This window comes from Nerophis lumbriciformis, linkage group LG16 (genome assembly GCF_033978685.3).
Source record: "Nerophis lumbriciformis linkage group LG16, RoL_Nlum_v2.1, whole genome shotgun sequence".
Classification (NCBI taxonomy): Eukaryota; Metazoa; Chordata; class Actinopteri; order Syngnathiformes; family Syngnathidae; genus Nerophis; species Nerophis lumbriciformis.
In genome coordinates, this window is record NC_084563.2 from 20,435,057 (window position 1) to 20,452,347 (window position 17,291).

General features: G+C 42.8%; 1 protein-coding gene across 3 annotated transcripts in view; it reads right to left on the reverse strand.

Moving 5' to 3' along the window:
• The window catches only part of aurkb (aurora kinase B), a 37,089-nt gene extending 22,275 nt beyond the window's left edge, over positions 1-14,814 (reverse strand). The window contains exons 1-3 of one of the 3 annotated variants that reach the window (XM_061976762.1): positions 14,632-14,814; positions 14,462-14,537; positions 2,872-4,255 (exon numbers count right to left, since the gene is read on the reverse strand). In XM_061976762.1, the coding sequence (XP_061832746.1) occupies positions 3,251-4,255; positions 14,462-14,537; positions 14,632-14,732 (1,182 nt within the window). In that variant the 5' untranslated portion in view covers positions 14,733-14,814 and the 3' untranslated portion in view covers positions 2,872-3,250. Of the gene's footprint in view, positions 1-2,871; positions 4,256-11,446; positions 12,211-14,461; positions 14,538-14,631 lie in introns of those variants that run through there. The other 2 variants (XM_061976763.2, XM_061976764.1) reach the window with 2 other exon arrangements.
• Positions 14,815-17,291: the final 2,477 nt, after the last annotated feature.

A 17,291-nucleotide genomic window follows, 5' to 3' on the forward strand; every position in this document is an offset into this window, starting at 1 on the left:
CCCATTGAAATCAATGGGACATTCTTCAAAGCTCCACAATTCCCACAATTTTCATCTGATTCAAACTGTTCCGACTTCAGAATATTCAGCCTGTTTGGGAATTGTGTGGTCTACTTCATCAATTCTAAAAAAAAATCCAGGATTTTCCGTACCGGTAATTCCTGGTTTTCCAAAGCCCTATTTCCACCCTTTTTTGTGGCGACTACTCCTCCCACATTTTTCAACCCACTTCAACCGCTCCACCGTCAAAACATTGCTTTTAATTAGGACAGAAAAAGAAGTTGTTTTTGGACTGAAAACATTCCCGGTTTTCCCGGAATTCCGTAATACCATTTCTTAATACAACATGATACTATTTCAACATTTCTCGACCGATTTGAAAAACTCCAACACCAACCATTTCAACTCATTCAGACCATTCAAGGTTGTTTTTTTTACCAGTTTCACAAAAATTTCCGCCTTTCCCGAAATTCCCAAATTTGGGGGAAATTCCCATTGAAATCAATGGGACATTCTTCAAAGCTCCACAATTCCCACAATTGTCATCTGATTCAAACTGTTCCAACTTCAGAATATTCTGCCTGTTTGGGAATTGTGTGCTCTACTTTATCAATTCTAAAAAAAAAATTCCAGGACTTTCCATAATTCCTGGTTTTCCACAGTCCTATTTCCACCCTTTTTTGTGGCGACTACTCCTCCCACATTTTTCAACCCACTTTAACCGCTCCACCGTCAAAACATTCCTTTTAATTAGGACAAAAAACGAAGTTACTTTTGAACTGGAAAGATTCCCGGTTTTCCCGGAATTCTTCCAGGAATTACGTAATAACATTTCTCAATTCAACATGTTACTACTTCAACATTTCTCGACCGATTTGAAAAACTACAACACCAACCATTTCAACTCATTCACACAATTCAAGTTTTTTTTTACCAGTTTCACAAAAATTCCCGCCTTTCCCGAAATTCCGAAATTTGGGGGAAATTCCCATTGAAATCAATGGGACATTCTTCAAAGCTCCACAATTCCCACAATTTTCATCTGATTCAAACTGTTCCGACTTCAGAATATTCAGCCTGTTTGGGAATTGTGTGGTCTACTTCATCAATTCTAAAAAAAATTCCAGGATTTTCCGTAATTCCTGGTTTTCCAAAGCCCTATTTCCACCCTTTTTTGTGGCGACTACTCCTCCCACATTTTTCAACCCACTTCAACCGCTCCACCGTCAAAACATTCCTTTTAATTAGGACAGAAAACGAAGTTGTTTTTGGACTGAAAACATTCCCGGTTTTCCCGGAATTCCGTAATACCATTTCTTAATACAACATGATACCACGTCAACATTTCTCGACCGATTTGAAAAACTCCAACACCAACCATTTCAACTCATTCAGACCATTCAAGGTTGTTTTTTTTTACCAGTTTCACAAAAATTCCCGCCTTTCCCGAAATTCCCAAATTTGGGGGAAATTCCCATTGAAATCAATGGGACATTCTTCAAAGCTCCACAATTCCCACAATTTTCATCTGATTCAAACTGTTCCAACTTCAGAATATTCTGCCTGTTTGGGAATTGTGTGCTCTACTTTATCAATTCTAAAAAAAAAATTCCAGGACTTTCCATAATTCCTGGTTTTCCACAGTCCTATTTCCACCCTTTTTTGTGGCGACTACTCCTCCCACATTTTTCAACCCACTTTAACCGCTCCACCGTCAAAACATTCCTTTTAATTAGGACAAAAAACGAAGTTACTTTTGAACTGGAAAGATTCCCGGTTTTCCCGGAATTCTTCCAGGAATTACGTAATACCATTTCTCAATTCAACATGTTACTACTTCAACATTTCTCGACCGATTTGAAAAACTCCAACACAAACCATTTCAACTCATTTAGACCATTCAAGTTTTTGTTTTTTTTACCAGTTTCACAAAAATTCCTGCCTTTCCCAAATTTTGGGGAAATTCTCATTGGAATCAATGGGACATTCTTCAAAGCTCCACAATTCCCACAATTTTCATCTGATTCAAACTGTTCCAACTGAAGAATATTCTGCCTGTTTGGGAATTGTGTGCTCTACTTCAACAATTCTAAAAAAAATTCCAGGATTTTCCAGAATTCCTGGTTTTCCAAAGACCTACTTCCACCCTTTTTTGTGGCGACTACACCTCCCACATTTTTCAACCCACTTCAACCGCTCCACCGTCAAAACATTCCTTTTAATTAGGACAAAAAACAAAGTTACTTTTGAACTGGAAAGATTCCCGGTTTTCCCGGAATTCTTCCAGGAATTCCGTAATATCATTTCTCAATTCAACATGTTACTACTTCAACATTTCTCGACCGATTTGAAAAACTCCAACGCCAACCATTTCAACTAATTCAGACCATTCAAGTTTTTTTTACCAGTTTCACAAAAATTCCCGCCTTTCCCGAAATTCCCAAATTTGGGGGAAATTCCCATTGAAATCAATGGGACATTCTTCAAAGCTCCGCAATTGCCACAATTTTCATCTGATTCAAACTGTTCCAACTTCAGAATATTCAGCCTGTTTGAGAATTGTGTGCTCTACTTCAACAATTCTAAAAAAAATTGAGACTGCTCTACTCCAACAATTCAAAATTTTTTCCAGAATTTCAGTTAAACTTCAGCATTGGAGCATTCACACGCAATGCCTTCAGGAATTGCCTCATCTAGTAATATTAATAATTTCTTAATTTTCCCCTCTGGGATTAATAAAGTACTTCTGATTCGGATTTCGTTGACAAAATACCCAAAAATGCAATACATGAAACAACACCAGAAAAAACCCTTGTATATTCTGCATATTGATGTTGAAAACATGACAATTCTTATGTTTTAAAAGTGGATTTATTGTAGACAGTATATTTACAATCAACATTTCTTGCATTATTTATATAGTTTGCATGTCTACAATGAATGTTGACAAAAAAAGAAGAAATGCCTGTCATTTAAAAGTGTCACAGACTGTATTGTATATAAAAAATGTCAAGTTGTTCAGTCAGCCCAAAAAATACACCTGAGTTAAAATAGGCATAGATCAACAAACATGTCCATGACAGTAGGAAGTATGTTAAGTCAACTAATGTTCCCATTTCTTATGTAAGTGTTGCTAATAATGTGGTACCTGTGTTTTCCAGGTAGCCAATACTGGAAGATCAAATCAAACATTTGCTTTGTGTAAAAACTTTGGCTGGTGGTGTCGTGCTGTCATGGAGGATGCATTCACTCAGGGTTCATTGTACCGAACCGAGCAATTGCTGTAAGTGAGCGTGCAGCACGGCAGCAGGACGGCCAAGGTGCGATGCAGTTTAGAAATCGGTTCATCTGGTTTGCCCTCGCTGTTGACGTTGTCTCCGCCGGCAGGCATTCCCTCTCCCTCCTGCTCCTCCTCGCCCTCTCCCTCGGGGGGGCACAGCCGCAGCTGAAAGACCACGTCCAAAAACTCCAGCCTGTGGAGCCCGGCCAGGTCACGCAGCATTCTGCAGCTCCGCACAATCTGCATCTCTCTGATGGTGCAGGCCTTCAGGTAGAGGCGCTTCAGGTCCTTCAGGCGGCTAACGCAGAGCAAGCCGTGTGCCACCTCCTTTCCGCCCAGGCTAAGCTCCTCCAGTCCCAGCCATCCCGCCCCGAGTCCGAAGGAAGCCATTTGCAGCTGGTAGCCCTGCCGTATCGTGATGCTTATTTCCAGAGACTTCAGCCGGAATAGCCCTTCCACGCCGCAGGTCCCGTCCTTGGCGGCACAGCTCCTGAGCCCGTTGGCGGTCACACGAAACGTGTCGCACAACTCCAGACGGCTGAGCCTCTGCCACGACGTCAGACTCTGCAGGTGATGGTCTTTAAAGGAAGGGACGTTATTAAGGATTAAGGATTCGATAGAAATCCCTGACGGGGCGGGACGTTCCTTCTGTTTGGCACTGGAGGTGGCTCCAGCGCACGCTGGGGACAGCGTGGGAAGGTCCTGGTTGAAGAATCCATGAGGCAGCTCGCAGCCTCGCAACTCCAGCACTTTTAGGGACGGAGGCAGGAGCTGGCAACTGGGCAGGCTTCTCAGGTCTGCGTGCAGAAGGTAGAGCCTGCCCAGACGAGGGCACCTGGTGGACAAAGCTTTGAGCCAAGCTTCGGAGAGGAACGTCCCTCCTCGGACGGAGAGGAGCAAACCGCGCAAGCGTAAGCACCGAAGTCCACAACCTAGATACTGGCGGAGGAGGGCCCACAGAATACGGGACGTCGTCTTGTGGGGGGAAGAAAGAAAAAAGATAAGTTACAGTGTTGGCGCTAGGAATTTTCAAAACGGGGTCCCAGGGACCCCATCAAGTCATAAAAATGGGGCCCCACAGTACATTTTTGGGGTCCCACTTTTTTGTAACCGTTTTGAAAACAAATGATAAATGTATGCATTATCCTGTTATATCTCACATTCTATATTGTGTTTTGGAAAAAGGTCCATCCATCCATTTTCTACACGTTAATTCATTAAAAAAAGAATACAAAAGAAAACAAGTTTTTATGCATAGAGTTGTGGTCAAAAGTTTACATACACTTGTAAAGAACATAATGTCATGGCTGTCTCGAGTTTCCAATCATTTCTACAACTCTTATTTTTTTGCGATCGAGTGATTGGAGCACATACTTGTTGGTCACAAAAAACATTCATGAAGTTTGGTTCTTTGCATAATACTACCACCACCATGCTTGATGGTAGGCATGGTGTTCCTCCAAACATATTGCTGGTTATTGTGGCCAAACAGCTCAATTTTTGTTTCATCTGACATCACATGGACAAAGATAAGACCTTCTGGAGGAAAGTTCTGTGGTCAGACAAAAAAAAAATTGAGCTGTTTGGCCACAATACCCAGCAATATGTTTGGAGGAGAAAAGGTGAGGCCTTTAATCCTAGGAACACCAAGCCTACCGTCAAGCATGGTGGTGGTAGTATTATGCTCTGGGCCTGTTTTGCTGCCAATGGAACTGGTGCTTTACAGAGAGTAAATGGGACAATGAAAAAGGAGGATTACCTCCAAATTCTTCAGGACAACCTAAAACCATCGGCCTGGAGGTTGGGTCTTGGGCGCAGTTGGGTGTTCCAACAGGACAATGACCCCAAACACTCGTCAAAAGTGGTAAAGGAATGGCTATATCAGGCTCAAACAGTGGTTCTTAACCTGGGTTCGATCGAACCCTAGGGTTTCGGTGAGTCGGCCTCAGGGGTTCGGCGGAGCCTCCGCCGCGGAGGTCAAGACACACCCGACTCATCGTGTAAATAATAACTTCTTCCTAACGGCGTATTATGGATACCACCAAAGAATGTTCCCTCTAATTTTCCATCTGATTTGCAGGTGTGTAATTTGTTGTGAGTTCATGCACTGTGTTGGTTTTGTTCTTTGAACAAGGTGATGTTCATGCACGGTTCATTTTGTGCACCACTAAAAAAACATGTAACTTTGAATTTGAAAAAAAAAAAAAATATATATATATATATATATCCATCCATCCATCCATCTTCTTCCGCTTATCCGAGGTCGGGTCGCGGGGGCAGCAGCCTAAGCAGGGAAGCCCAGACTTCCCTCTCCCCAGCCACTTCGTCCAGCTCCTCCCGGTGGATCCCGAGGCGTTCCCAGGCCAGCCGGGAGACATAGTCTTCCCAACGTGTCCTGGGTCTTCCCCGTGGCCTCCTACCGGTCGGACGTGCCCGAAACACCTCCCGAGGGAGGCGTTCGGGTGGCATCCTGACCAGATGCCCGAACCACCTCATCTGGCTCCTCTCGATATGGAGGAGCAGCGGCTTTACTTTGAGCTCCCCCCGGATGGCAGAGCTTCTCACCCTATCTCTAAGGGAGAGCCCCGCCACCCGGCGGAGGAAACTCATTTCGGCCGCTTGTACCCGTGATCTTGTCCTTTCGGTCATGACCCAAAGCTCATGACCATAGGTGAGGATGGGAACGTAGATCGACCGGTAAATCGAGAGCTTTGCCTTCTGGCTCAGCTCCTTCTTCACCACAACGGATCGATACAGCGTCCGCATTACTGAAGATGCCGCACCGATCCGCCTGTCGATCTCACGATCCACTCTTCCCTCACTCGTGAACAAGACTCCGAGGTACTTGAACTCCTCCACTTGGGGCAAGATCTCCTCCCCAACCCGGAGATGGCACTCCACCCTTTTCCGGGCGAGAACCATGGACTCGGATTTGGAGGTGCTGATTCTCATCCCAGTCGCTTCACACTCGGCTGCGAACCGATCCAGTGAGAGCTGAAGATCTTGGCCAGATGAAGCCATCAGGACCACATCATCTGCAAAAAGCAGAGACCTAATCCTGCAGCCACCAAACCAGATACCCTCAACGCCCTGACTGCGCCTAGAAATTCTGTCCATAAAGGTTATGAACAGAATCGGTGACAAAGGGCAGCCCTGGCGGAGTCCAACCCTCACTGGAAACGTGTCCGACTTACTGCCGGCAATGCGGACCAAGCTCTGACACCGATTATACAGGGAGCGAACCGCCACAATAAGACAGTCCGTTACCCCATACTCTCTGAGCACTCCCCACAGGACTTCCCGGGGTACACGGTCGAATGCCTTCTCCAAGTCCACAAAGCACATGTAGACTGGTTGGGCAAACTCCCATGCACCCTCAAGGACCCTGCCGAGAGTATAGAGCTGGTCCACAGTTCCACGACCAGGACGAAAACCACACTGTTCCTCCTGAATCCGAGGTTCGACTATCCGGCGTAGCCTCCTCTCCAGTACACCTGAATAGACCTTACCGGGAAGGCTGAGGAGTGTGATCCCACGATAGTTGGAACACACCCTCCGGTTCCCCTTCTTAAAGAGAGGAACCACCACCCCGGTCTGCCAATCCAGAGGTACCGCCCCCGATGTCCACGCGATGTTGCAGAGTCTTGTCAACCAAGACAGCCCCACAACATCCAGAGCCTTAAGGAACTCCGGGCGGATCTCATCCACCCCCGGGGCCTTGCCACCGAGGAGCTTTTTAACTACCTCGGCAACCTCAGCCCCAGAAATAGGAGAGCCCACCACAGATTCCCCAGGCCCTGCTTCCTCATAGGAAGACGTGCTGGTAGGATTGAGGAGGTCTTCGAAGTATTCTCTCCACCGATCCACAACATCCGCAGTCGAGGTCAACAGAGCACCATCCCCACCATACACGGTGTTGACACTGCACTGCTTCCCATTCCTGAGGCGGCGGATGGTGGTCCAGAATTGCTTCGAAGCCGTCCGGAAGTCTTTTTCCATGGCCTCACCGAACTCCTCCCATGTCCGAGTTTTTGCCTCCGCGACCGCTGAAGCCGCACACCGCTTGGCCTGTCGGTACCTGTCTGCTGCGTCAGGAGTCCCATGAGCCAAAAGAACCCGATAGGACTCCTTCTTCAGCTTGACGGCATCCCTCACCGCCGGTGTCCACCAACGGGTTCTAGGATTACCGCCACGACAGGCACCAACTACCCTGCGGCCACAGCTCCAATCGGCCGCCCCGACAACAGAGGTACGGAACATCGTCCACTCGGACTCAATGTCCAGCGCCTCCCTCGTGACATGTTCAAAGTTCTTCCGGAGGTGGGAATTGAAACTCTCTCTGACAGGAGACTCTGCTAGACGTTCCCAGCAAACCCTCACAATGCGTTTGGGCCTGCCAGGTCTGTCCGGCATCCTCCCCCACCATCGCAGCCAACTCACCACCAGGTGGTGATCGGTAGAAAGCTCCGCCCCTCTCTTCACCCGAGTGTCCAAAACATGAGGCCGCAAATCCGATGACACAACTACAAAGTCGATCATGGAACTGCGGCCTAGGGTGTCCTGGTGCCAAGTGCACATATGGACACCCTTATGTTTGAACATGGTGTTTGTTATTGACAATCCGTGACGAGCACAAAAGTCCAATAACAAAACACCACTCGGGTTCAGATCCGGGCGGCCATTCTTCCCAATCACGCCTCTCCAGGTTTCACTGTCGTTGCCAACATGAGCGTTGAAGTCCCCCAGTAGAACGAGGGAATCACCCGGGGGAGCACTCTCCAGTACTCCCTCGAGTGAATCCAAAAAGGGTGGGTAATCTGAACTGCCGTTGGGCGCGTAAGCGCAAACAACAGTCAGGACCCGTCCCCCCACCCGAAGGCGGAGGGAGGCTACCCTCTCGTCCACCGGGTTGAACTCCAACGTGCAGGCTTTGAGCCGAGGGGAAACAAGAATTGCCACCCCAGCCCGTCGCCTCTCATTGCCGGCAACGCCAGAGTGGAAGAGAGTCCAGCCCCTGTCAAGAGAACTGGTTCCAGAGCCCTTGCTGTGCGTCGAAGTGAGTCCGACTATATCTAGCCGGAACTTCTCCACCTCACGCACAAGCTCAGGCTCCTTCCCCCCCAGCGAGGTGACGTTCCACGTCCCAAGAGCTAGCTTCTGTAGCCGAGGATCGGACCGCCAAGTGCCCTGCCTTCGGCTTCCGCCCAGCTCACATCGCACCCGACCTCTATGACCCCTGCTATGGGTGGTGAGCCCATTGGAGGGGGGACCCACGTTGCCTCTTCGGGCTGTGCCCGGCCGGGCCCCATGGGGACAGGCCCGGCCACCAGGCGCTCGCCATCGTGCCACACCTCCGGGCCTGGCTCCAGAGGAGGGCCCCGGTGACCCGCGTCCGGGCGAGGGAAATCTGGGTTCCTTGTTCGTGTTCTTCATAGAGGTCTTCGAGCTGCTCTTTGTCTGATCCCTCACCTCGGACCAGTTTGCCTTGGGAGACCCTACCAGGGGGCATAGAAGCCCCCGGACAACATAGCTCCTAGGATCATTGGGACACGCAAACTCCTCTACCACGTTAAGGTGGCAGCTCAGAGAGGAGTATATATATATATATATATATATATATATATATATATATATATATATATATATATATATATATATATATATATACACTGTATATTTAACTAAAGAAGGGTTCGGTGGATGCACATATGAAACTGGTGGGGTTCGGTACCTCCAACAAGGTTAAGAACCACTGGGCTAGAATTAAGGTTTTAGAATGGCCTTCCCAAAGTCCTGACTTAAACCTGTGGACAATGCTGAAGAAACAAGTCCATGTCAGAAAACCAAACAATTTAGCTGAACTGCACCAATTTTGTCAAGAGGAGTGGTCAAAAATTCAAGCAGAAGCTTGTGGATGGCTACCAAAAGTGCCTTATTGCAGTGAAACTTGCCAAGGGACATGTAAGCAAATATTAACATTGCTGTATGTATACTTTTGACCCAGCAGATCTGCTCACATTTTCAGTAGACCCTTAATAAATTCATAAAAGAACCAAACTTCATGAATGTTTTTTGTGACCAACAAGTATGTGCTCCAAACACTCTATCACAAAAAAAATAAGAGTTGTAGAAATGATTGGAAACTCAAGACAGCCATGACATTATGTCCTTCACAAGTGTATGTAAACTTTTGACCATGACTGTATATAATTTATTCAGTTATAAACATTTTCTTCTTTCCTTCATGGATCCAAACTTTACCGCGGACGGTAGTTTTTTCTATATTTTTATTTAATAATTTGTAGGTGTATTAATTGCAATATAAAAATGTAAAACGTTTTTAGCTTCGGTCATGAAATGATGATAATGGTGTGCCAGGGCATACATACATTATTTATTTAACGCTTAAATCTCTAGAGTCTACATCACATGTGTCAAACTCAAGGCCCCGGGGCCGTATCTGGCCCGTCACATAATTTTATGTGGCCCGCGAACGCCTAGGAAAATATGCATCAATGAAGTACCTTATCTTTTCGTACTAAATGTTTTTGTTCTTTCCATTTTGACAAAAAAAAGTATATGCACTGCATGAAATTGCATACCTTTTAAATGTTAATATTATGCAATATTGCAACAATATATTACCATAGTTTCCACACATTTGTGTTAAAATTAAAATAAATACTTCAACATCTACTTGACTTATGGTTTAAAAGCAAGTTATCCATCAAATTGTACACTGTAAAAAGGACTAGATATTACGTTAAAATTATGTTTTTTTTACAGCATATTCAATTGAAAACTGTAAATTGAAAAAAAAACTCTACCACTGTTTTTACTATTAAATGTTGCAGACTACCGGTACATTGTCTTTTTTTACGGCTGTTACTGTAAATGGAAAAATGGTACCACAGTTATTTTACGGTGACAAACTGTCAGCTAAGTTGCTAGAATTAAAAAATAACAGTGTGTTTCTATTTACAGTAATATGTTGAACAAACTATCTTAAAATTTACAGTAGGATTCTGGCAACTAAGCTGCCAGTATTTTACCATAAAATAACTGTGGTACCATTTTAAAATGGTAAATAAACAATGGATACTTTTTTCCCTCCCATCTACTGTAAGATAATGTTCAAAAAATATGTAGATTTTACATTTTAAAAAACGGTGACCAGAATTTTACTGTGAAATATACAGATGTGTTATATATTTAATAATAAAATGCATAGGCACATCCATACATTATTCACCGTTAAAAGCGGCGATCTGGTGGCAGCCCAAACTGCGACGTGGCCCCTTAATGAAAACGAGTTTGACACCCCTGTCAATATCAACTTCAGATCTATCCCTCAATTCTAAGTTGGTTTTTTTTTTTTTTTTAATGTTGGTTTTTTGTTTGTTTGTTTTCTGCCCTTTTTGTCAAAGAAAACTATGTTTTTTTTATGGCAAACACACAAAATATGCAAAATCTTCCACAAAAAATCTTTTTCAAAGTGGAATATTTGATGTGAAGTAATCGGAGCCTTGGATAGGTCAATAATTCATAAAAACATTGATTTGGATTCAATATTATGTTTTAAAGAAAAAAAAACAGCTTTGTTTTTATTAGTCAACATCGCAACTTTTTCTAAATTACATTTCACCTGTAAGTTTTTTATACCACTTTTGTTATGTTTTTGTTTATTTTAATAGTATTTTTAGAATGTGCCGTGGGCCTTTAAAACATTAGCTGCGGGACACCCCTGCTATAGATAATAAAAAATTAAATCTGATAAGTCTATGGATAAAAAGCAGAGTGTTTATCATAACGCACAGTCAGCATCTCTACTTCAGTAAACCATGACGGTGATGACATCCTTGTCAGTTATGCTAACTTGTCAGCCACTTCTCCAAGAGACTTCTTTTGAACACTCCTCACACATTAACACTTCAAAAGGCACATATTTGCCCCGTTTGTTGACCTGCAAAGTATGTTTTTGGGGTGGAGGAGTCTGGTCGGGTGCTGGTTAGCTTGAAGCTAACAGCTAGCCTGTCTCCATCCTCGAACGATGTGGATCCAGCGGGAGATAAAAGTGAAGTTTCCATGGACTCCCAAAGACTAAAACAAGTCATTTACTGGAGACATGGCACAGGATGAAGTTAAAAAGGTTGACTTTACACTCACCTTAGTGTTTACCATGAAGTCTTTCTTTTGTCCGAGTTGTCCAAATGCAACCTGAGGCAGTATTTGTGATTTATAAACCTTTCGGCGAATCAAAATTTAAGAAATTGTACCGGAAAGTTCATTACTTTGAAGACGACCAATAAAACCGCGGAGAAGGCAGGGTCGGTAAAAAAATAAAATTCCTCGTCCCCGGGACGTCCTTTCTGATTTTAATGCGTAAAAAGACAAAAAAAGTATGTTAACGCCAGCAGTGACACCATAAAAAGGAATCATATTGTATTTTGTTTTTCTACATTTAAAAGACTTCCTTGTAGTCTCCATAAAAAGTAATGGTGGTTATTTGGTTCAATTGTTGCATAGATTACGTTTTAAAGACAATATTCGAGCCGCTTTCAGATCGCTTTGTGGACACTCTTATTTACGTGCCTCCACTTCGACTGTGTCTTCTCCCCGTCAGCCATGTTGTAGTTTTTATAGCGTGTCTACTGACAGGCATAAGTTAGAACTATACGCTACTTTGTATTAGAAATGGCAACAGCGGAGGATGCATGTGCATCTACAAGCCAGTCTGCCCCACAACAAGAGAATAGAGGAAAAAGAAGGAACTTACTGAGTACAAAGTCAGACTACAATGGCGAATTTGCACAAAGCTCATTGAGTAAAAACGTTCGGAGGACGTACGAAGGCAAGATTGTTTTATAAATATCTCCGCCATGCCTCCATGGTTTCATTTCACATTTGCAGGACTTACAGTCGTGGTCAAAAGTTTACATACACTTGTAAAGAACATAATGTCATGGCTGTCTTGAGTTTCCAATCATTTCTACAACTCTTATTTTTTTGTGATAGAGTGATTGGAGCACATACTTGTTGGTCACAAAAAAACATTCTTGAAGTTTTGGTTCTTTTATGAATTTATTATGGGTCCACTGAAAATGTGAGCAAATCTGCTGGGTCAAAAGTATACATACAGCAATGTTAATATTTGCTTACATGTCCCTTGGCAAGTTTCACTGCAATAAGGCGCTTTTGGTAGCCATCCACAAGCTTCTGCTTGAATTTTTGACCACTCCTCTTGACAAAATTGGTGCAGTTCAGCTAAATTGGTTGGTCTTCTGACATGGACTTGTTTCTTCAGCATTGTCCACACGTTTAAGTCAGGACTTTGGGAAGGCCATTCTAAAACCTTAATTGTAGCCTGATTTACCCATTCCTTTACCACTTTTGACGTGTGTTTGGAGCATACTTGCCAACCCTCCCGATTTTCCCGGGAGACTCACGAATTTCAGTGCCGCTCCCGAAAATCTCCCGGGGCAACCATTCTCTCGAATTTCTCCCGATTTCCACCCGGACAACAATATTGGGGGCGTGCCTTAAAGGCACTGCCTTTAGCGTCCTCTCTCACCTGAAAAGAAGACTATTATATATGTCTCCGTTATCCATAGGTTTATCTATAACCCATAAAATAGGAAGGCACTGAGCTATTTCTCAGCATGTGTTTATTCCAGATGGCACGTTAATACACTGACACACAACATCCGGATTCCCATCATGCATTGCTTCAAAACTACGGCAAGTAGTAATGTCCAAAAACATAACAGAGACGAAGCAGAAGAACGAAGAAGAGACATGGCGACGATGACTAAGAAGAAGAAGTACGCTTGCAAGTTCCAAAATTATTGAAAAAAATCATTTCAGTTAATCCAGGACAGCTCGAAGGGGAAGGGTATGCTGCCTGCACATTTTGTAGATCAGACTTCTCCATTGAACACGGTGGCCGAACGGATATACTCATTCACGAACGGATTATATAATATAATATTATATATATATATATATATATATATATATATAAGAAATACTTGAAAATATTTCCCCCACACCCATATACATCTCCCGAATTCGGAGGTCTCAAGGTTGGCAAGTATGGTTTGGGGTCATTGTCCTGTTGGAACACCCAACTGCGCAAAAAGGACCCAACTTCCGGGCTGATGATTTTAGGTTGTCCTGAAGAATTTGGAGGTAATCCTCCTTTTTCATTGTCCCATTTACTCTCTGTAAAGCACCAGTTCCATTGGCAGCAAAACAGGCCTAGAGCATAATACTGCCACCACCATGCCTGACGGTAGGTATGGTGTTCCTGGGATTAAAGGACTCCCCTTTTCTCCTCGAAACATATTGCTGGGTATTGTGGCCAAACAGCTCAATTTTTGTTTCTTCTGACATCACACGGACAAAGATAAGACCTTCTGGAGGAAAGTTCTGTGGTCAGATGAAACAAAAATTGAGCTGTTTGGCCACAATACCCAGCCCTTTAATCCCAGAAACACCATTCCTACCGTCAAGCATGGTGGTGGTAGTATTATGCTCTCTGACTGTTTTGCTGCCAATGGAAATGGTGCTTTACAGAGAGTAAATGGGACAAAGAAAAAGGAGGATTACTTCCAAATTCTTCAGGACAACCTAAAATCATCAGCCCGGAGGTTGGGTCTTGGGCGCAGTTGGGTGTTCCAACAGGTCAATGACCCCAAACACACGTCAAACATGTAACCAAATATTAACATTGCTGTATGTACACTTTTGACCCAGCAGATTTGGTCACATTTTCAGTAGACCCATAATAAATTCATAAAAGAACCAAACTTCATGAATGTTATTTGTGACCAACAAGTATGTGCTCCAATCACTCTTTATCACAAAAAAATAAGAGTTGTAGAAATTATTGTAAACTCAAGACAGCCATGACATTATGTTCTTTACAAGTGTATGTAAACGTTTGACCACGACTGTATGCAGATCCCAAATACACAAAAGACAGGTACCTAAAGGTAAGAAAAGTTGTTTTTTTCATAATAAGTCGTCCCATTTTAAGTGAACAGAAACAAGTTAGGCTAAAGAGAGGGACACTTTATGGTAAGATACACAAATAAAAACACTTAACACAACATACAGGATACAATGTACGCAGCAGGCAAAATAAGAACAAGTTGTAGAGATAGTTCAAGTCTTTTTTACCCCTTTCCACGCAGTCAGGTCGACAAGTCTCCACAGTCTTTGGTCTTTCACAAGACGTCTCCATCGCTTACACACTCTGAAGGGACGCCATTAAAAACACTTCAAACAGGAGTCAGGGAGCGGTTATTGTCATCAGGATCAATAAGGGGGGAGATTTATTGTCGTCTTACCTTCCTGCTCGGACGAGCTCGCGTATGCTCAAATAAGACAACACGTCAATTAAGATGTTTTCTGGGAGGTATTCGAGGCTACAAGTTGTGAATTCATCCATTATGTCAGTGAAACTTCACACTTTTTAGTGAGTGTGTTGGACGGATCCGCTGAAGCGCGACAGGAGTGCGCCTTCATCAACACTCCGCCGGAAACACCCGCTGCTTACCTACAAGTTCCGGCGTCAGTTTGTTTACAATATTCAAAACGTTAAAAATAACGATGTAGAAAAATGGTCATCAATTCTTACACATATAAATAAATTATGTATGATTTTGCGTTAAAAATATATATTTGAAAAAACATCACAGTCATACTTGCGAAAAGTGAGCCAACCCACAACGCATGCGCAGTTCTCCAGTCCAAGATGGCGACCAGTAACGGCGTAGTCATTTTATTTCAGACTCACAAAAAGACAAACCATACAACAATAAAACCCAAATAAAAGAAATACAAGCAGAAATAAAATAAAAATAAAAAACTTGTATAAAAATAAAATAAATAAAAAAACACAATGTCCAGCATACAGGCTTACTCGCCAATGGTTTCACAGACCGGAAGAAAATCGGACATCTATACATCAATCTAACCAATTTAATACCGCTTGTCCCTTTCGGGGTCGCGGCAGAGAAATGTCATGTAAATCAAATAATTTATTTATTTTTATTCTATCCATCCATCCATCCAGCTTCTTCCGCTTATCCGAGGTCGGGTCGCGGGGGCAGCAGCCTAAGCAGGGAAGCCCAGACTTCCCTCTCCCCAGCCACTTCGTCCAGCTCCTCCCGGGGGATCCCGAGGCGTTCCCAGGCCAGCCGGGAGAGATAGTCTTCCCAACGTGTCCTGGGTCTTCCCCGTGGCCTCCTACCGGTCGGACGTGCCCGAATCACCTCCCGAGGGAGGCGTTTGGGTGGCATCCTGACCAGATGCTCGAACCACCTCATCTGGCTCCTCTCCATGTGGAGGATCAGCGGCTTTACATTGAGCTCCTCCCTTCCGACGTTCTAAAATAAATTATAAAGACTATTACCATCAAAAAAATAATAACGTGTCGCTTGAAACATTTATTTGCTTTTTATTTTATTTTTCAAGTGTTATCCCTCGCACATGTTTCCTGTTTCTTTTTTGCCTTCATTCCTTATGTTTTTTGTTACAATTTCTTGTTAATTTATGTAATATATTTCAATTTTTCACTGTACAGACATTTAACAATGAAAATAACGCTATCCGTGTGTCTGTATGCATAATAAACTTCAACCAACCACCCAACATGGATGTTGTTATCTTCATTTGTTGTTGAAATAAAGTTTGAAAAAAAACAACAACAAAAAAACATTAAAACAATGCCAAAGCTAAATAAAATAAAATGTTTAAACAATTTAAAATAAAAGATAAACAGTGTTTCCGGAAAGTATTTACAGCGCTTTATTTTTTCCACATTTCGTTATGTTACAGCCTCATTCCAAAATTTAATAAATTAATGTTTGTCCTCAAAATTCTACACACAATACCCCGTAACGACAATGTGAAAGTATATTTTTTTGTTTTGTTTGCAAATGTATTAGAACATGAAAAATCTAACACTATCACATGTACATAACTCATCACAGCCTTTGCCATTAAACTCAAAAGTGAGTTCAATAGCATCCACTATCAACTGATCATCCTCGAGATGTTCATGTCCACCTGTCAGGGGTGTAGGCGACAATGCAATATGAAGTATAAACGATACAACATGAAATATTAAGAGTACATCAAATTCGACTGCTATTGTTTACTTCCCTGATGACTTCCTTAAAGTTGTGTAAATCCATCAGAAGTATCAAGAAGCTAAAGTCGCCAAAGTTGGGGAAGTGTGGAGAGAGTTTTGCATATATTACCCATCATGCCCTATAATGGTTTATGTATGTGTAATTTTGATTTTTATATCTGTGTAATTTTGATTTTGTTGGTTATAATTATTTTTACACCAAGAGTGGGGAAAGTTGTTTGGATTGGGTCATTATTATTAATGGTGCGCTTACATTGTAATCCTTAACTAATAGTTTATGGTGTGTACGCTTGTACTTTAAATGAAATAAATACAGTGGAGACGGTTGTTTGCAGTTGTTCGTTTTTAATTTAATAACTTCCGCCCTGCCCCACATCCCGCGCATGCGCGCAGGCATCGCTAACTGCCCTTACATTACAGTTTCGGTGTTTAAGCTGCTTTCCTTAAAAGATCCGGCGTCAGTTAATGCCCTATATTTGAAACCTCAAAGATTACAGTGTCTAAACATAGTTATCTATTCTTAAATATATAAATGAATTATTCATGATTTTACGTTGAATATATTTTTTCGATAAATTGTTTTTTTTTATTTTCCTTGTGGACCAATAAAGTTTGTCTAATTTTCTGGAGTGAGTGTGTTGGCCGGACACGCGGAAGAACAACAGGAATGCGCCTTCATCAACACTCCGCCGGAAACACCAGCTGCTTGCCTAAAAGATCCGGCGTTAGTTAATGCACTATATTTCAAACCTTAAAAATAACAGTGTCTAAACATATTAATCTATTATTAAATATATAAATGAATTATTTATGATTTTACGTTGATTATATATGTTTTAATAAAAACATTTA